This window comes from Triturus cristatus, chromosome 11 (assembly GCF_964204655.1).
Source record: "Triturus cristatus chromosome 11, aTriCri1.1, whole genome shotgun sequence".
Lineage (NCBI taxonomy): Eukaryota > Metazoa > Chordata > Amphibia > Caudata > Salamandridae > Triturus > Triturus cristatus.
In genome coordinates, this window is record NC_140594.1 from 73,416,231 (window position 1) to 73,437,081 (window position 20,851).

Below are 20,851 nucleotides of genomic sequence, written 5' to 3' on the forward strand. Positions count from 1 at the left end.
GATCCTCAAAGAGGATGTTCCTATATTTGGGAATCATTAAATTGTTAATATTTTCCATCATGGCCCGATGAGGCTGCTCCACGCACCCTTTATTAGAACAAAACAATCTTTGCATTCTTCTCTCCTTTTAAAGTGCAAATGTGCCCCTTCATTCTGCAGCTGCACTCCCATTCCACATTGATTTGCTGAGACTTTGAAATTAAATTGAAAACATTGTTCAGGTTAGTGGGACTTCTTGGTCGGTGGATTGTGTAGGGTAATGTCGCTCCTGGGAAATACGCAATGAGTATATACTAGTGTACAATTATGATTGCGGTGCATAAGGGTGGGGAGAGCCACCCTCCTCCCCAATGTGTGGATAACCAAAACAACAGTCCCTTGCACACGCCAACAGTATATATTATGCATCATTGACAATAATAAAAAAAAAAATCTTGCTCCTCCATTGAAACAGTCACTTAAGTTTAATCTTGAGATCCTTAGCCAACACGTATTTTGTCGCGCTTCAAAGGAGTCGCTGCGCACAACAATTAAGCGCAACAAAAAACGTGTTGGTGTGTGCAAGGGACTGTAGTTTTCATTGTTCAGGTTCGATAAGTACACTCCAGAACATGCCTTATCGCTGTAACTGACAGAACAACTAATTCTTGGAAGGAAGGGAATCTTCAGAGCCCAGTCCAGTCACGCCCCTTCATCTTCTAAAACCAATACCTGTCTGAAGTTTAACTAAAAGAGTTCTTCAAACCCCAGCAAAGATAATCTATTTATCAAACAAAGAATTTCACCTACCATTCATTGTGCTCCTAAAGGATGCTTTTGTCACCTCAAGGTTAGGTACACTGTCTTAAAGTCCCTGACAAATATTACCATACCTCTTTAAGGAATCAGATGCAAGTTTAGTCCAATTATTTCCCAACAGAAACAGTAATGTTCTTTATGAGCAAGCAGAACTTTACTGTACCTTGCTAGAAGACCCCGCACCACCATATTGTTACTTCCAGCCTACTCTCTGTCACTGGGGCTAAAGGTCCCAGGTGCTGCACTGGTTCTTGCTGTAGGCCTTGGCATTCCATTTCAAAATGATTTAAGAGCTGGATAGCACCCCTGTCTCAGCCAAAGCCTTGATCTAATCCTCACTGTTCGAGCACATTTCCAGTCCACAAGGTGGCCTTAGACTTACCAACGTCATAGGCGGCAGTCAAGAAGTCGATCATCAAAGTAGCCTTGCTCATATGAGGCAGAATGGACTCGTGCAAGATCACAAGCACCTTCTTGTACAGGCCAGGCTGCAGCTGTAAACGAAATACAAACAAGACTATTAAGATTAACTTCCAAGCGCCACAAAGGTAGGTGGTTAACCTGGACCCTTGTATTACTGTAGGTTTTAATGTGGATTGTTAAATCTTGTTTAGAAGTTTTATTAGTTGTGAATACATTTATTGTGGTCATATGCAATATTGAATGTGGGTCTCAAAATATACAAAAAATAAAAACCCTCCCTCATACATCTTCTCAACAACCAACTAATCTTTTTTCTTTAAAAATTAGAAACATATTCGTCCATGTCCCGACTGATTACTAGGATTTGTACGGCAATCCATTGCTTTGTCAATAAAAGTTCTACTCAGTACTGGTAAAATTATACTGATTTCTCAGTATACAATTCAATAATCCATGTAAAATATGCTTATGTTCAGAGCCCTGTAATCTGAGCCTCCTCTCTTGCTTGGGCATCCCAGGCCATGACCCCCTGGACTGCTAAAATTAATACCCAATGGAAGCAGAACAACAGGAACAGACAGTGGACTGCAAGCAAATCCACCACAGGGTCACAAACATTCACATCCATTTCAAAACGAGCACAAAGTGGATGGATGGAGAGTCCAGGTTTTGATATTGAAAAGAAAAATGAAATAAAGGGACACTGTGATAATGGTTAATACATGTCAAATCCATTATCAGACGAGCTCACTAGATAGTACCACAGAAAACTATAAATGAAGCCACCAGTGAGCCCAAAGTCTCGCTAAGCAAGAAACAGCTCCTACTCAATACAATGAGTTTACCTTGTGCTTTAGGAATCCCAACCACATTTTCTCAAAGACGCGCTTGTGTTCCTGAAAATGAAAAAAAAATATGAGCCACACACATCGGTCATGGAGAACCCAGTTAGTTGCAGAAGGATCCTGGAACTCGGATACTGCAATCTATCTTCTTCCCCAACACTCAAGACCAACATAGGACATTTTTCCTTGCTACATCTTCCTGCCGTACAGCACCATTTAGCAGCATGCAGCCACGTCACTACCCTCTCTGCATTGAGCAGTAATGGATACCGTGGTGTGTTTGATATATGTAGGAAGCTGCCTCTGTATATACTATACCAAAGTAAGGTATAGTGTGCATAGAGTCCAGTGGATCCCCAGAGGCTTACAGAGGTAAAGGTAGATAAACCTGAATTTGTGTGTGCATTTATTGTACACACTCAGGCAAATGATGTCGCACACGCAAAGATTGAACTCAGACCAATTGTTTGTATAAAAAAATATTTCTTTAGTTGCATTTTATTTTTAGAACCAAGCAGGACTTGGTACAGGTAAGTAAAATTGTACTTTTCAAAACAAGTTGATCAGACTATGCAAGCTGGATGAAATTTACTATGTTACAGGTTTGTTAAACATTTAAAGACAGTTGATACTTGTAATTACTTTGTGATTACTTTTTTGATTACTTTTTCTCCTCAGTGTGGTATGCCTAGATATCACACTGGGACCTTTCCTTGACAAAGGTAAGTAAAGTATTTTGACATTAAAACAAAGTTGCTTAGGTTTCCATACAAACACAACTCAACACTTAGAACTTTTTCAGAGGAAAAACAGTCAATGTTTGCAATCGTTCTTTAGGATTGAGTTTCTGGGGTTAGAACCAGGGTTCCCCGACAGTCAAGGATGCACTCAAAGAGCACCCTCAGCGGGACAGGGGCAGCCAGGTGCAGGGTGCCGATTTGGTGTCGGGTGCCCTTCTGTTTTCAAAAGGAGATCTCCAGTCGGAACAAAGACTGCAGGTTCAGGCAGGGAGGCTTTCTCGAGGTAACCACCGGTTGGAGAGGTAAGTTAGGATGCAGGTGGATGCATGGACACCGTCTGTTGGGCTGCCCAAGGCCGTGGGGCATCGGGTGCAGGACTGTCTTTAGGCGTCGGGTTTCTTTACCAGCTCCGGTCGCGGGGATCCTCCAAGTAGAGGCTGCAGGCATCGTCGAGAGGCTTGAGGTCGGTCAAGGATCACCAGATCCCAGGTCAGGTTCACTGGGGGACCTCCTCGTGGGGTTAGACCACTCAAACTCGGGCCATGGGTGTCGGGTGCAGAGTGGTGCGGATTCGACCAGAGTCTGGTGCTCACGGGAGACAGAGTATTTGTATGGAAGGCAGGGCAGGGCAGGTCCTCCAGGCACGGGGGGCTGGCAGACATGCTGGGTGTCCACTGGAGCTGGTCAAGGTCTGGACAGGTCGGTAGGGCTGGAGCCAAGGCAGTTGGTGTCCTCCACTTCTTCCTTCAACATGGCTGACCGGTCCTTATTCTTCTTCTTGCTTGTCTGAAGTGGCAAGGTTCGGGGTTGTCCCTAAATACTTAATTTAGGGGCATTTCAGGTAGGTACAGGTCGGGACCAATGGGTCTCTTCCTTGGGGTGGGTACACCCCATATTATGCCACCCTCCAGTGGGACGGGGCATAAGCCTCTCTCTGGTTGGCTAGGTCCCCCCATCTCCAAGATGGCAGGTACTGAGAGTTCTGCTTGGCCTCGCCTCTTTCACCCGAGGGGTGGAGTTAGCAAAGGTGAGCTAACCTCTCCTCCCATCTTGGTTTTCCCGCCGAATCTCCCTCCCAAATTGGGGGTTAGAACCAGTGGGGGACAGTTGCTGGGAGCAGCAAAATACAGGGTCAGCTAACAAAGGTGGCAAGCCTTTGAAGCTTCCCCCCTCGTGGACCCTGCCTATCCTGGGGGGAAGAGGCTTGGCACCTCTGCCCAGGATGTGCTTTGTTTCAGGACAGCGAGAGGCCCTAAACCCAGGGGTCCAGAAACATGTCTGGGGGTGGGAGCTGGCGAACAACCACTCAGCCAGGACACTAGAGTTAGGTAGTTTTTCAGGGGGCGTCTCCAAAATGTCCCTGAGTGCATTTTATATTAAATCCAACACTAGCATCAGTGCGGGTTTAATGTGCTGAGAAGTTTGATACCAAACTTCTCAGTCTTCAGTAAAGCCATCATGGAGCTGTGGAGTTCGTGGAGCCAAACTCCCAGCCCATGGTTTAAAATGGCTTCACTGCACTTACAATACCTGTGAATGGCACAAGTACTGTAGGGGCCCAGGGCTCCTGCCACTGTGCCCTCACTTGTGGTATAGTGCACCTTGCCTTATGGCTGTAAGGCATGCTAGAGGGGTGACTGACATTTGCCACAGGCAGTGTTTTGGTGAGCATGGCACACATGGATGTGTGCCATGTCGACTTGTAGTTTTAGGGTCTACCCCTGGCACACAGACTGCACTGGCAGTGTGTATGGGTCAGGGGAGGAGTCTCTGAGGAGTGCAAAATATATGCTTCAGCACTTTCTCTGGCTGCAAGCCCTGGCCCTTGGTGCCCCTGGCACCTTTTACAAGGGACTTGTAAGTAGGTCAGAGGAGTGCCAAAATGGGAGAAAATGTATAGTTTGGGGGAAAGAACACAGGATCTGGGTACTTGATGAGCAGGAATCCAGGGCACACAGTCAAGAAGCATCAAAAATCAGGCAAAAAGTGGGGGGCAACCATGCAAAAAGGGGCACTTTCCTACAATACACATGCCTGCAAAACCTTCAGTCAAACCCTGTTCTTTCATTTAATGCAGACCTAGCCTCTAAGAATCTTGAAGTGCTGAACAAAGAGATGTACTTAGAGGCATCCGTACAAGACCGATCACAGAAATCAGGCTATGATAGATATTGCAAAGTGATCCCTTTGTTGGCGGTCACCCTAGTTTTTCATTTTTTTATGACTCATCTATTGGTAATTTGAACCCCAACACTGGCACACCTATACAGTGCCAGTGGATGTCAAAACATGTCGAAATTGGCTTCACCCCTGAATGCACATTTAACTTTCCTATGCATCCTTAGTACATGGTGCAGAAATACACCCATGGCATTGGAAAGTTAAATGCCACTTGTGGACTGCAGCACCTATTGTGCCATCCACTACAGTAGCAGTGAAAACATGGCTGAAGGCGTACCCTGTGACGCCTGACAGCAGCAACTAGAATCCTGTTGCCAAGACCTTTCAAAATCACCCTTTTGACAAGTATGAAAACTTTTACATGGTTAAATAAGTTGCCCTTAAGCACACCTTGCTGCCCACAAGGTAGTGAGCATATTATTTTAAAAATACATGTTGGTGATGGTCGCTCAGATCCTTAAAGGAGGCCCACGAGTTACTCCAGTTGCAGTCGGAATCCCGCCCCCCTAGCCCGGCCGGCCCTGGGGACTGCCCGTCCTAGAACCTCCCTCCATCCAGAATGGTCCACTGTGCTGCCCCCCCGGGGTCGTGTCCGGAGATCACGTGACACTTTGCAGCAGGCCAAACAGGACGTCATACACCATCTCTAGTCCATGGAAGGGGAGGTTGGGGGGGGGGGGGGCAGGCTTATGGGCCTCCCTCTCCAGCTGCTTCTTGAATAGGGATGTGTAGTCTTTAGCTTGATTGGATCCACTAATGGAACTGTAATGTGTGCTTAACTCTGTCCCTTTACAATTTCTCTGAAACATTGGCTTGAGATTTGAGTGCGATTGAATGACTGGGGTGCCTTTTTGGGACTCGGGTCAAGTTTTCATTATCCATGGTCTTGTACTGAGATGCCCAGTGCTTCTTGTGGGGGACACTCAGTCTTACTCTCCGCTAATGAGCACAGGGCCGGCCACTGGACGGAGCACCAACGACAGGTTAAAGAATTCTGTTGGCACCCCCGCCATTCAATTGCTCCACATGAGGAGGGACTTCCTCAGAGGTGCCCCGGTTTATACCAATGGGCTTCTTCAGGACTTGAATGGTCTACTAGGGCCCAGTTGGTCTGTTAGTTATTTAAATTGTTCTGTTGTTTTCCCTCTTTTCATTCTTTCTTTCTTTCTTCCTTGGGGGCATCTTGGAAGGGCGGGGAGAATGCCGAAGACACACCCCGCAGCTTGGCCCTCCTACTATTGGTCTCTGGCCTCAGGAAGAGTGAGGATCGGGGACCTCTCTTAGAGGACATGCCTTTCTCCATAACCTCTACCCCCGGCTGCGCGCCACTGGTTGGGTGGGGGAACTCTTTGGGACCAATATGGGGAGGTACAGCTTTACAATGGAGTCTTTCACTGCGTATGAATGATTATGGCGCAGATTAAATGTTTCTGCCTTAATGTGAAGGGGCTTAACGCACCTAATAAAAGGTGACAGGTCTAGCGATATCTCCTGACCCAGGACCCAGGCATCATTTTTTGGCAGGAATCCCACTAGCTTCAGGCTGACACAAAACGCATTGCACATCCTAAATACCCCGAGCAAGCGTGGGCATCCTCAACATCTAAAACAGCAGGGCTGGCCATTCTCTTTAAACCAGGCATAACATACTATATTAATTGTTGCTTTTCTTGTGTTTCTCTCTTGTGTTTTGCACAGGTACTTCATAAAGAACCCCTGCAGCCCCACTTACCATCTATTGAGTGGTTTTATCTGCCGGAGGTATCATCTAGATCCTATTCAGGTGTATTTTGTTTTCACCTGTTACTAGTTAATGTTGCAGTAGTAGCATTTGGTCCTGATGTAAGCCATGATCACAATTTTTGATCATTAATGGCTGAAACATGTTGACCACTCTTTTTTTATTCTTTGACATCTAATGATACTCAATAAACATATTTCTCGTTAGATAGTCAATTTTAACTGATCTTGCACATACACTGCACGCTTTACGTTATTTCACCATACCCAGGGTAGCTTTAGTCTCTGTCGCATTAGGCCTCACTAGGTGATTAAGACCCAGAAAACATCCGTGAGCTCCTCCTTCCTTAGCCACCTTGGAGTTGGAGCTCTTTAACCACACCAGGTTGTGGTTAAAAGGAGGCCCCAGATGATGAAGCATGCCACTTCGGTGGGTGATGGGACTCCGTCCTCTTCATGAGGACTTTTTTGTGTTTGTAGCATTTCGATTTGTGGCTTTGGACAATTAGTTTGACGTTCGTAGACCCACGGATTTTTTTGTTGTTTTCATAACATACAGGGGACCCGGGTGGTTTGGGATAGAGAAGGACGGTATCTAAAGCTCAAGGCATTAGTCAACAACCGGACCCTCACACTGATCAACATTTACGCCCCCAACCAGTCCCAAGACATGTATAATAGAAACTTATTAAAGGAACTGGTCTCTCAGGAAAAAGGTTTGCTACTCCTTGTGGGGGGGGGGGGGGGGGGGGGAGATTTCAACCTTGTCGGGGACCCAAACCTAGATCGCAGCTCACCGTCTTTTCAAGGTGCCGGGGCTATGTCTGCAGCGCTCAAGCAGGACTTTGAGGACTTAGGTCTCCTATATGCGTGGCGCTATGCAGAGACCGGTACAAGAGACTATACCTTTTACTCGCATGTTCATCGATCATACTCGCGTATAGATCACTTCTTCTTGTCTCAACCACTTATTCGCCTGCTAGAGTCTGCGAAAATAGCTCATATCAATCTCGAACCATGCTCACCTTGAAATCACTCTGACAGGATTGGGACAGACGACGCGCTCCATCCCTTGTTGGAGGCTTCCCCCACGCATTTTACGCGACCAGGTCAACCTAGCTCAAATCTGCCAGGACATTCAAGCATATTTTAAAACAAATGACATTCTAGAAACCAATGGCCATGTACTTTGGGATGCTTTCAAGGCAACCATTAGGGATGTTATCACTTCTATCTCAATTGCCCCCATGCGCGAGTCCCACCTCGTTGAAACTAGTCTGACTTGCGATATTAAGGCGTTAGAGTAACAGGAACATTTAGCACCCTCTAAACAGCGCTATAAACGCTTAACCTTGCTTTGGGGCCAACTAAAAATACTCCGGGTGAATAAAGCTGAGCACTCACTCCTTGCCTTGAGGCACAAGTTTTATGAAGGAGGGAACAAGGTGGGCTCTTTACTGGCCCACCGGCTTCACACACTCATCTCTCAGAATCATATCTCTAAGATTGAGATCTGTAGGTATCAGTGGGCCACAACTGAAGTGGACAAACAGGTCTACTGTTCGTCCCCTTACGGCCGGGGCGAGGTTGCCCAAGAAGATATTGAACCATTTCTTGCCTCGTGCCCCTTGGAACCGTTAAATCTCTCTCATGTTCAGCAATTGGAAGACCCAATCACCCTTGAAGAGCTTCTGAAAGCGTTAAAAAGCTTGCCGCTGGGGAAATCTCCAGGGCATGATGGCCTTACAGTCTCATTTTATCGACTCTTCCTCCCCCAACTACAGGCATCGATGCTCTGGTTGTTTAACTCCTTTGCCAACACTGTAAGTGTGACCCCTACGATGGCAGAGGTGGAAATAGCCCTTATTCCTAAACTGAGGACAGATCGAACATCCTGCGCCTCCTATCGCCGTATATCCCTCCTCAAGGTCGACCCCAAAATATATACCAAAATATTGGCTAATCATCTGGCACTGTCCCTTCCTGGCCTGGTCGACACAGACCAGGAAGGCTTCATCCATCAAAGGCAGGGGTCGGATAACTTTAGGGGGATCGCCCACTTAGTGGAGAAAGCCCAACGGCAAAATATTCCAGCATTCTTGCTCTCCCTCGACGCAGAGAAAGCGTTCGACAGGGTTGACTGGACCTTTCTCAGAGCAGTACTGCGGAGGATAGGGTTGGGACCAGTCATGACATCTCGCATAATGGCCCCGTACACATCACCCTCGGCACGAATACATGGCCTACACACCCCTGTGATTCAGATCCACAGGGGAACGTGCCAGGGTTGTCCTCCGTCGCCTCTGCCCTGGTCACAGAAAGCCTGACGATGGCCATACACCAGTCCTCGGCGGTGGGGGGCATACCATTCATGGGACTTGAACACAGGGCCGCCCTATTTGCAGACGACCTGCTTCTGACCGAGTACGAGTCCCGGGGCTCTCTCCTTGCCCTGCTTGAAAAAGTCTCGGGACAAAAAATTAACATTAATAAATCTCAGGCATTAAATCTCACCCTCTCCCCCCAGGAGCTTGCAGAATTAGGTACATATTTCCCGTTCCAGTGGGCCTACCACTCTACAAGATATTTGGGGCTTAACCTTACGGCCACACTAAATTCTTGGACTCAAGCAAACTGGCCGGAGTAAAGATGCTAGGCCAGAGAAGACCTTTGACGCTGGAAGTCGCTTCCCATATCGTGGTTGGGTCGTTTAAATGCGGTCAAGATGTCTGTTTTACCCAAATTACTCTACCTTTTTCAGGCACTCCCGACCTCCATTCCCAGCGGGACATTTTAAGCCTCCAGATGGAGGTTGCCTCCATTATCTGGGGAACAGGACGGCCAAGATTCTCCAACAAACTCCTAATGACGCCAAAAGACAGAGGGAGTCTTGCCCCAATCTTCGTATCTGTTACTGGGCGTCACATTTGAGGTTTATATCGGAATGGGTAGCGTGCAAAAGCGAAAAACATTGGTTCCACAAGGACAGGGCAGTGACTTGTCGACCCTGTGGGATCTAGCCTGGTTGCCGAGAAGGGCGTGCCCTCATGGTGCCTATATCGCCACCCCCACGAGAACGGTGCTGGAGATATGGGACAAGATGGCAACCAGCCACGGACGTACCTCATTTCCCTCCCCAATACGCCCCTGGCCCGCAACGCTGAATTCCCCCCGGCTTTTCAGCTTCCCCTCTTTCAGGCCTGGGAGGCTGGAGACTGTCGCACGATAGCAGACCTTTTCGTGGGAGTGACCTTTAAAAAACATTTGATCAATGCAAACAGGAATACCGCCTTCCCCTAAGACACACCTCCAGTATTATCAAATCAGACATTGGCTGCACACTCTGAAAAACACACTGGGGGCCACGCGCCCATTGACCCCCTTCGAATTGCTGGTACGATCATTTGATGGATCGAGGTGCCTGATCTCTCGAACATACAAGGTTTTACAACACTCCCGCCCTCTACCTCTCCATCCTTATCAACGGAAATGGCATGCAGATATAGTGGAGGACGCGTTGGTACTATACCCCCCTTCGACTCCAGAAAATGTTCGCCTCTTCCACAACACTCTGCTGGCGATGTAGGGCAGACACGGGGTCGTTTCTCCACATATGGTGGTCTTGCCCACTTTTGAAGATTTTTGAGAAAAAGGTGCAGAGCCACATCAAGGATGCTAAAGGGTATCCCATAACGAACACTCCCGGAGTGGTGGTTCTGGGACTTCGCCAACAGGCTCTTAGGGCCATGATCCACTCAGATTGGCACTTAATACTCCATATGTTAGGAGCAGCAAAACAGACCATCGCGCTCCACTGGAAAAAAAAGCTCTAACCCCTTTCCTCCCCTTCCCCCCTCCCCCCCCAATCTTCGGTGTGGCTCAGCCGCCTGTGCAATGTAATGGCAATGGAGCTCCTCTCCAGTCGCCTTTTTCAGGCAGACGCCAAATTCACACAGGTTTGTCAACCCCTGGTACAACATCTATCCAAAACGGAGCACACCCGTTTTGTCCCTCCCCGTCTGCGAGCTCTCCAACTATTTGAGGGTGCTCTGCTCCCAAGAGGGGAGGATCTCTTGGACTGAGGCGAAGCAGACGAAAGACCCACCAAACCCTCACTATCTTCCTCCCTTCTTCCCCGCCCCTCCATGGGGTAAGACACCTTCAGAGGCCAGAGCCTCCAGAGGCAGAATATCCCCAACCACGACAGCACGCAAATTATTCCTTCTATAATCTCCCCCCCCCCCCTTCTTATTGGGACAACTTTCATATCCCCTGCTTCTTCTTGGTTTGGATTAGGATACTCCCTTCCCCTTTTTCCCTCAACTCTGCTCTCTTCCTAACTTCTCGTGGGTTTTCTTTCTCTTTCTTTTTTACTATGAGGCTAGTGTCCTCCCCCATTGTAGAACTGCTATACAAGGAGAAAGCAATGTTTCCTCATTTATGTTATTATATTATCACAGGCCCGACCTCTCTTTCCTTTTCATAGATAAGATATGTGCCTGTTGACTGGCAAATACTGATAGCCATTAGCGGTTCCTAGAGCCGACTGATAAGCATTTTCGACACGCTTGTAATCTCCTTGCTTGATGCGGATGTTATTACTGTGATCGTTCTATAATGTTGTTCGATTGTATAATTAATAAGAGATTTCAAACAAAAATACATGTGTGACGTTATAAGTGGCATGTTCCCCCCAGTGACGAGATCCAACACAACCAGGTTACTGGTCAGGCTGCAACTGGATGATACAGAAAGTCAAAGTATACATTATATACTTCAATCTATAACTTTTTATCAGTACTGACTACAAATCAGTACTGACTACAAATTTTATTCAAAGACCTATTTTTATATTTAATAAAAATCCAATCTAATGCTGAAGTTGGATTTTTATTAAATATATTGGAAATTTAACTTTTAGAAAGTTACCTTTACACCCTGCCTGCAGCTGCTGGAGACTAATGTGAATAAGCACGCCAGCATCTGTCCCTCTTGTACTTGGCCTGAATTAGGTGTGAAAGAGGCATGAAAACTGCTCCCAAAGCAGTGACAACGGCCTGGGAATGAGGAAACATTTTTGCCCAGTGGTATGAAGAACAGTAGGGGTGAGGCCCAAGAACTTAATTTACTTCAAAGGGACCTTCTGTGTCACAAGTAAAAGTTAGCTGACATCTGGAAAGCTCCAGCTTTTGTCCCCTATTCAGGCTGGCACCAACCCAGTGGGCACATGGGCTCTGCACAAGAGGATAAGTGCTTCCCATCTTGGATTTTGAGACCAAGGATCATTGTGGGATTGTTTGCAGTAGGGAACGTTTATCCCATTGGCTAAGGAGTGAATGAATTAAGCTTTATTGATTGTATTATTTAAAACCGTACCCATAAATACATACTACACAATAAATCTGTTGCTTATTATTGATAGAATAATAAATATTGCTAAAAGATAAACATTTCATTTACAACAGCACTCTAATACAAATTAAAGTCAGTGACTAGTTCTTTTGATGCCAAATAGTCATCAGTTACAATCTTCTATTTTGCGTCGATGTTCAAGATCTTTATTTTTAACTATATTTGTACATATTCTAAAGCAAGCAAGTTCCTTTATATCATGGGTGGTAAAACAAAATTTTAGTGCACTTCTGCAGGTTTTGATAGCATTTTCTAAGAACATTGGCTTGAGTGAAATGTGATGTGTAGGCAGAAATTCAGGACAACAGCAGAGTATATGGACAATCAATTAGTTTCCTTAACTGCAAAACTCGCAACCCTTATTAGGCATTAGATATTTTCTCCAGGTTGCTCTGTACTCAAAATTGGGCAGAACCAAAAACCTTGCACGGACCATTCGATCTCTACAGGTTCTACTCAATGTCTTTTTCAAATAGGGTTGCATTTGATTAGTTTAGTATGATTTGCAGATCAATTCAAAGCGTGCCATCGCATGTATTTTGGTCAGGTACGCTTCCCTCGATAAAAGTCGAACTTGTCTTTTAAAATTATTTCCAAAGCCGCATTTGAAATATTATAAAGGCTAAAGTCTATAATAAGTCGTAGATTTTTGATTGCATGGGTCAGATAGTTCAACTATGGATTGTTGTTTTGAGTAACAATTACTTGAATTGTCAACTTAAGAGTGGCTGGTTTCACATTCATAACTTGATGGTAGCATCTAATAAGAGATGACTTGTATTCCAAGCCCTGTCTTATAAAGGCAAATTCTAGGCACATCTGTGCCTGTATAGTGTGTTGTGGTAAGCAAACAATGCAGCTATCAGTTGTGCACAGGGTTTTATCTAGAAGCTGAGAGAATTTGGAGGGAAGGGCCAGGTGTCCATAGGTTAGTGGGTGCCCAGAAGTCACACCCACCTCCTAGCTCATGCACAGCCTAAATGTGGCATCCCCAGGAACTCTCTTAAAACCACTTTCTGGGCCTGCAGCAGATCAGAAGAGAATGGTCCTGCTGTTTGGGACCCGAGAAGAGCCTTGAAGGACTGGACCTGCTCCATCTTTTAACCAGGAAGAACTGAACTCCAATGATAAATTGGCTGACCTCCTTTGTGGCTGCAGGGACACAAATAGCTGAAAGAGGTCCTTTAATGGAAATGCCCAGCTGGGCAATGGCAACTGGACCTGGACTTTTCGGTTAGCCTCTGCCTGACATCCTTGAAGTCTTTAGGTGCTCTCCCATAAGGTCCTCTGGGGCCTTGTAGGTTTACCTTCTGTGGTTGTGTGGGCACCAGAAGAAAGTTCGGAAACTTCAAAAAACTTTTTCTCCAGAGCTTCAGAGGTTCGTGCAGGAAAAATTATAGGGCTGTCAGTTCCATAGCATCTGACTAACTTTCCATTTCATTCCCCTCAAGTTTCCATTCCCCTCTGAAAAAGCTAAGTGCCTTTCTGTGGGATTTAGAAACTTTTATAACTTCCAGGCTTTCACCAGGACCAATCCAATTGTTTTATCTGATCAAGACGCCATCACGTTCAGCCTCATGTCACGCCGTGGTCCCAGTCTAACACCTTTATAGATATGGGCACTTTGTGCTTTTTGGCTCGATCTTCACTTACATTTTAAACAATTATCATCTCTGGTCCCCTTAGTGGATTTTTGTTGTTCTGGTCTTATTTTACAAATTAAAACTTCCTTGTACTTTAAAATTGGTTGTGGTGTTTATTGTGCTTAGTGTGGATTTTTCCACTGTGCATGCAAGGCTTACATACTTTGCACATTGCCTTTAATTTAAACCTGACTGCTTTGTGTTACTTTACATGGAATTGAGCGCAGAATTATTTTATTTAATTTGTATGACATTGGCGCAAAGTGGCCTTATTCTTTAAGGTGGACCCTTGTCCACCCCAAAAAATAATCTACTTTCCTACAATAGTAAAGATGATTTACACAGTATTGCACAAATTTCAAGCCTGGTACCAAAGCTGGCAATGAAACAAAGATCTCCAAGTTGAAATATCACTAGGCCTCTCTCACATCTAATTCAGAAGGGGCAAAATCAGATGTTTTACTAGGTCTCCGTTTCTGTCCACTGCAATAAGAGGCTTTCGCATTTGCTCCACCAGCTTAGCTTACTGGTGCCTGCGGGCGATTGCATGCTGCTGGCAACCACAAAATATTTTCAATCCCACTGTTCCAGAAAGACAGATACCTACTTCTTGTGGAGCTTTTACTGGTCCAGCGCCCAGTATACAAGGCGAGACCTCTGTAGCCTCCTCAATGCAGCCCAGCTTTGGAGGAGGTGGTGCTTCAGCACCATGTAATGCACGTTTCCCATGTCTTGCTACAAGCTCAGTATCTTTCTGCTGCCAGAATTGAAAAAAGATTTAGAGAAACAAGGGAAGTAATCTTGAGGCCCTTTTGTCTGAGTTCTCACAGAGAATGAGTTTTTATAGTAAATAGATAGAAAGAAGCCATTCTTCCAAAGGAAGAATAAGGTAATCATGCTTTCACTGTAAATTCATGATTTTGCTTTAATTTAGACTTGTGGAAATAGACTATTTGACTCTCACTGTGTGCGTTACAAGCAACAAAACAACTACCACGTCACAAATCTGGAATGCACCTCCTAAATGTGGAGATTTGATATTTATGCAAGACATACTTGAAGCCCATACCAAGCCCAGCTGCTTCAGTCTGTAGTGCCTTTCCTGTCCCCTGAAACCAACACAAAGGTGCCAGTTTCTGTTCTCCCTCTGGACGGGTTCTGCATCTCCAGGACCCCTGCTATTAAGGTTGGAACTGAAAGCTCCCTGAAAATGACAGACTAACAAACAACAATGAAGGTCCAATGTGGAGAATAACAAAGTAAAAAAAGAAAATGAAAAAAATCTATTTCTTATATTTATGTCCAGGGACCCGAGGGGCTACAAATGCATTTAAAACCTAAATTCAAAACAGAGAATACAACATGGAAAGGAGATTACAAAGAAAGCATAATCACAGGACTATTTTGTCTGTTTTCCAAATTCTATTAGAAGGGCTGTGAGAGAGCAGAAAGCTAAGAAATTATGAAAAGATTATCAGAGAGTAGTAGAGCCAGGGGGAAGCAGCATAATACTGCCAAGCTGTTAATGAAGACATAAAGGAAGGGTCAGGAGAATGTGACAAGGAGGGTGAGGCACCCATTGGGATGAGGTAGATGATGTGACTTGGGAAGGGGGGGGGGGGGGGGGGAGTTCATTAAAAGGGGGGTAGAAAATGAATGAGAAGCACAGGATCCAGCCTGTGAAAATGACAAAAAAAGAAGGAAAATTGTTTAATGACTCTGTTCACAGCAATTAGTCATTTGTCGTTTTGTTTCTTTACAAATCACATTCTATTCTCATAGGAAAGCAGCACACAGGAGTCACTAAATACAGAATTCAATATCTACCATTGGCCCTTTACCATAATTTAAACCGATTACGTGCAACAATCAAACTGTGCCCTAAAACTAAGCCCAACACATAGCTATTCAAGAGCACCCATCAATTCATAATCACAGGATATACCTATCAAAGAGCAACCATGGCCCAGGAAATAAAAGATCACATCAGAACACCAAACCCAAAACTACGATTGACCGCAATGTCAAAAGCACCCTCAAACCTATTTTTCACAACAAAGAGTAATCTCAAAATCCCACCCACACCAAAACCTACCTTCAGCTTGGTCACCTTCCATGCCTCTGGGTTCGCTAGAGATTTAAAACAAAGAGTGTATCGGTCAGATGAAGCATGTGTATTCAATGGCATGTTGTTTCAACAACTAATGATGAAGTGGCTGGTTAGGATGGATGAGCCCGCAGTCCTTTCTGTTTTTGTTCCATTGATCACTTTCAATATACTAACATTTGTCCCACACCCATCCACAGGATAATCCAGACAGCTGTTTTGCAAAGTGATACATTTAGAGATTTATTTATTCATTGTAAGAGGGTGGTACACAGAAGAAATCTATAGCTTAGTAAAAACAATAGTGGAATCAAAAAGCACTGTGCAGATTTACAGCCTCACAATGGATGGTGTGTCAATAAAGATTAAACATGGCACACTCAATTTATGATAAAACTGATTGCAACACTGCTCACTGCCCAATTTGCAATTTTCTCACCTATTTTCTCTCCCTGACAAGTACACGCCCTTCCCTTCTACTCCATCTCTCTTCATACATGCACCAGATCTTTGCTCCGTTAATGATAAATATGTTTGTATAATGGACGGAATAATCTGCTGACCATCTGTTTTACTCTAGAAAGTAGCGTTTTCCAAGTAAATCTCAGCGAGGCTTTCCTGTTTTCAGTGTTTATTATTGGTAAATTCTGGTGGGGTTTTTCAGGGCATTCCAGTGATTTCAATAGCTTAAAAAACAGTGGTTATCAGTGGTTACACATTTTAGCGCCACTAAAAACAGAAACAGTATTTTCCGGTGTTTATGGAATGTTTTGCTTTTATTATTGCTTGCTTTCTGCACGGATAGTGTATGTACATTGTATATGAGGTCTGAATACATTTTTACAAATCAAACTACACCATACAATACTTCTTCTGTGAGTCTTTGGTCATGAACGCTCACTCTTTCCTACTCCGGTAAACTTTTATCTGTGAAAAGGCCCTCTCAAAATTGGCACTTGAGACTGGCAACGATAAAAGAAACTAGTACACAATTTGCCAACTCTGGCCACTGACATAGCTTTCCATGCAAATACTGGTGCACCTGAAGTTTGTGATTGTCTAGGGCAGGTTCTGCAACATATGCATTGAACTAGGTGTATATTAGAGTTATTGAAGTAAAAAATGAAGCAGTACTTTTCAAAGCCTGGAGAAAATTCCCCTTTACGGAAGGGATCCAGAACTCGCGCAGAGTACCACAGTGAGGCTTCATTGACTCCAAATGCTATGGTTGGTGAAGGGACATTTCCAAGCATCATTGCAAGCCATTTCTCATGCACTGTAAAATGAGATTTCCTAAATAGTTCCTCAACATTTCTTTGCTTACCAAGTGGCAAACTTTCCAACATGGAACATGTTGCAGTGCCAAAGTCACTAAAAGTGTTACCCAGCCTACTCTCAAGGAGATGTTTCACATCTACACCAATTACGCTGAACACTTGGTAGACAAGGGTGTTTTCAGACTCTAGTTGTATTTATTATGTCCATTACAGCAGTCATTGTTTTCCTGTAAAAATCTAAGAATGAGGTAGGGTCTCCTTTTTTTCACATAACTATCAATATGCGACCGAAGATTCTCACATTTCTTGCCTTGCCTGGCATCATCACTAAGCAAAAATGTTGTAATCAATCAATGAAGCGACTTGTAAAGTGCGACTACTCACCTGTAAGGGGGGTGGGGTGGTGGAATGTTGATCTGTGGCAGGCACTGTGGATCGGTTGAAGAGCCAGGTCTTGAGGTCCTTCCTGAATTTGGGCAGTGACGGTGACTGCCTTAAGAGGAGAGGCGGGGTGTTCCAGGTCTTTGCTGCGAGGTAAGAGAAAGATCTTCCCCATGGTCTTGGGAAGGCGGCAAGTGCCAGATGGGCGGAGCGGAGGTCACTAGTGGGTGCATGGAATGCGAGACGGTGGTTGAGGTATGCAAGGCCTGTGTGGTGTAGGGCTTTTTATGCGTGTCTGAGGAGCTTGAAGGTGATTCTTTTGTTGACTGGGAGGCAGTGGAGGTCTCTCAGGTGGCTAGTGTGGCTGTGGCGGGGGATATTGAGTAGGAGTCTGGCGGAGGCGTTCTGGATGCTTTGCAGTTTGAGGAGTTTCTGGGTGATGCCGGTGTAAAGCGTGTTGCCATAGTCGAGTCTTCTGCTGATGAGTGTGTGGGTGATTGTCAACTCGGTGGGGATCCACTTGAAGATATTTCGGAGCTGTGTAGCATGTGGAAGCAGGATGATGAGACGGCGTTGATCTGGCGGTTCAGGGTGAGCGAGGAGTCCAAGATGATGCTAAGATTTCAGGTGTGGTCTGGTGGGGGAGGGGAGGGGGGGTGGGGAGTGTGGGAGTCCAAGATCTGCGGGCCACCAAGAGTCTTCCCAGGTGGAGCCCAGGATGAGGACTTCGTATTCTCTGAGTTTAGCTTGAGGCAGCTGTCCTTCATCCAGGTGGCAACAGCCTTCATCCCATCGTAGAGACTGTGGCTTCGTTGGTGACGGAGGTGATCAGCTGAGTGCCATCGGCATAGGAGACGACGTCGAGTCTGTGGTTACTGACGATGGCTGCAAACGGGGCTTTGTAGATGTTGAAGAGCGTGGACTCAGGGAGGTGCCCCGAGGCACTCCGCAGCTGATTTCTGTGGGGTCCAAGTGGAATGGTGGTAGCCTGACTGTGTTCAGCCAGTGAGGCAGGATCAGATCCATACCAGGGCTTTTTTAATCGGATTACTGACGTCGCAACATGGATAATTTTGCCTTCACGGCTTCTAGGACTGAAAACCACCGGCTAAATTACACAGTTGGAATAACTCTTTCTTTGATGCCACACGGAGCACAAAATGAGAAATATTTGCGTTTTAGGTCCCATGCATACTGAAACAGTGAACCAGAATGGACTATAAAGGTAATAGCATTCTTCATTAACTCTGAAGATTTTAAAGATGCTTTAATCATACCATCTAGCAAGTGGCAAGTATCTCTTACAAGGAAGCACTTCAGCTCAGATATCGATTTTGACAGGTCATTACACAACTTTTTCATATACATAGCTGAATCACTACGAATACAAACAATATCACTCCATTCTTTGTTGAACTTGGTAAGAACTTTTTGCAGCAGCATTTCAAGTGACGCAGCGTTCCATGTTTTCCAAAAGGCTGGTGTCTTGTTTTCACCACTATCCCATATACTTGGTGACAGCACTCTTTGCACATATACCAGTCACTACACCTAGCATTGAATGATTTTAGCCTGAGATATTTGGCAATTCACCTACAATCAATAATGACTCGCTAGAAAAGGGGGCTGATGTATCAAAGGGTTTCACTCATTCTGTCTGTGGGTAAATGTGATAGTACATTTTTAGGAAAATTCTTATGAAACCAGCCATTTTACTAATCAGTGAAATAATTAAACATAGCCAAAATATCAAATATGATTTTGATGTTTCCCGATCCTCTACAATTTATAAAATAACTAAATAAGACCTAAAACATGCTTCTAAACCCGGAATCTTTAGACCAAAGACCACAAAACTGAAAAAAGCAAAAGGAAGAAAATATTTTGTGACATCCCTAAACAACATAACTCAAGCAAAATAATGTTAGCCCAGTTTTTTGCAGCTACCGTATACAACAAAGTTACATTGTATTGGCCCCTTCAGGAAGAAATTAAAATGACTCTTTTGCTCTCCTTTTCCTTTCTATGAATGGCATTTAGATTGTGGTTTTGCAGGTGTTTAAATGTTTACACTGGTGAGGGCTCTTTTCCCTTTCATGGGGTTTTATCAGTTAATATAGGTTTACACCTAAAACAGGATAGCCTAATCGTATCTTACTTGGGGCCCCTCTCCCCCCACAAGTATCCTAACAGACCATTGATACTCAATGCACAGCCCTCTTGACCTTTACATGTGGTCCTCTGGTCAACGGAGCACTGAACTTCTGATTATTTGACTCGGCACGAACAATAAAAAAAAATGTTAAAAAGGCAGGCAAGAATTTATTTCAAGGTTAACTTGTGTTAAAGAAATAAAGTAACTAGAGAGTCATGCACTTGAATTTAGAAACACCTTCATTTTTAAGACATCTTGCAGCAAGAGTGTAAAAATACGCTTAAGTCGCTTCAAAATTCTAAAAGTATACTTAATATGCAGATCCTTTTCACCATAGAAAATCAGATTATACTAGTGCGCTAAGAAGAACATATATATTTTTTTAAGTGATACTTTTCAAATATCAATTTAGAAACATTCATGCTCCCCCCACCATGACAACAGCACCAATATTGAACTAAAGAGGAAAGTCACTTGTTATGTGCACAATGTGGGTGGCTTGGGCTCCTATAATATATGAACAACATTATAGTTTATTAAATCAAATACAGGAGAACATTTTGTACAGCCCACACCCTGAATTCATGTATTTTGAGGTCCTTTTATATGCGATAATGAAGAAAGAGGTAGAAAAAGCGAAAATAAACACATCACAGACAAAACTTTTTGGCACCTAGGAAAATGTTTTTGAGTACCCATATAATAGACCAAACGATGAACCTGGAAAGTTTTTACCTAAAGCCCAATGCATTCAGTTGTTGAAACTGAATTCCCGTGATCTCCTACATCTTAAACCATACTCCATTATTTAAACTGAATTTTGAAACAAGATCAGGTGGCAACAATGTGAATTAAGAAAAAGCCTGGAATTTACAAGGAATGTTAATTTTTAAAGCCTATTAATGCACAGTTGCTTTACAAAGTTGGATTATCATAAAAAAACAACACTCACCTTGTTCCACCAAGTAATTGTTCATCTCAGCCGCGTCGCTTGGTATCGTGATGGAGGAAGCAAGTGTAAAGACATTCTGCTGGAAGACTGGAAGCACTGCCTGTAGGAAATTAAAAAAAATGTAACGAACATTGGCAAAGCCAACAGGCCTCATCTGTGAGTGAGCTTTTGGCTTTGGCAATTGGATGGGGGTGGCG

At 44.5% G+C, this 20,851-nt stretch overlaps 1 protein-coding gene across 3 annotated transcripts in view; it reads right to left on the reverse strand.

The window, feature by feature from the left end:
* The window catches only part of NOC4L (nucleolar complex associated 4 homolog), a 56,940-nt gene that overhangs the window by 13,001 nt on the left and 23,088 nt on the right, over positions 1 to 20,851 (reverse strand). For all 3 annotated transcript variants that reach the window (XM_085634296.1, XM_085634297.1, XM_085634298.1), the window contains 4 exons: positions 20,655 to 20,754; positions 15,878 to 15,912; positions 2,067 to 2,117; positions 1,181 to 1,292 (listed from right to left, as the gene is read on the reverse strand). In XM_085634296.1, coding sequence (XP_085490422.1) covers positions 1,181 to 1,292; positions 2,067 to 2,117; positions 15,878 to 15,912; positions 20,655 to 20,754 — 298 coding nt within the window. The remainder of the gene's footprint in view (positions 1 to 1,180; positions 1,293 to 2,066; positions 2,118 to 15,877; positions 15,913 to 20,654; positions 20,755 to 20,851) is intronic.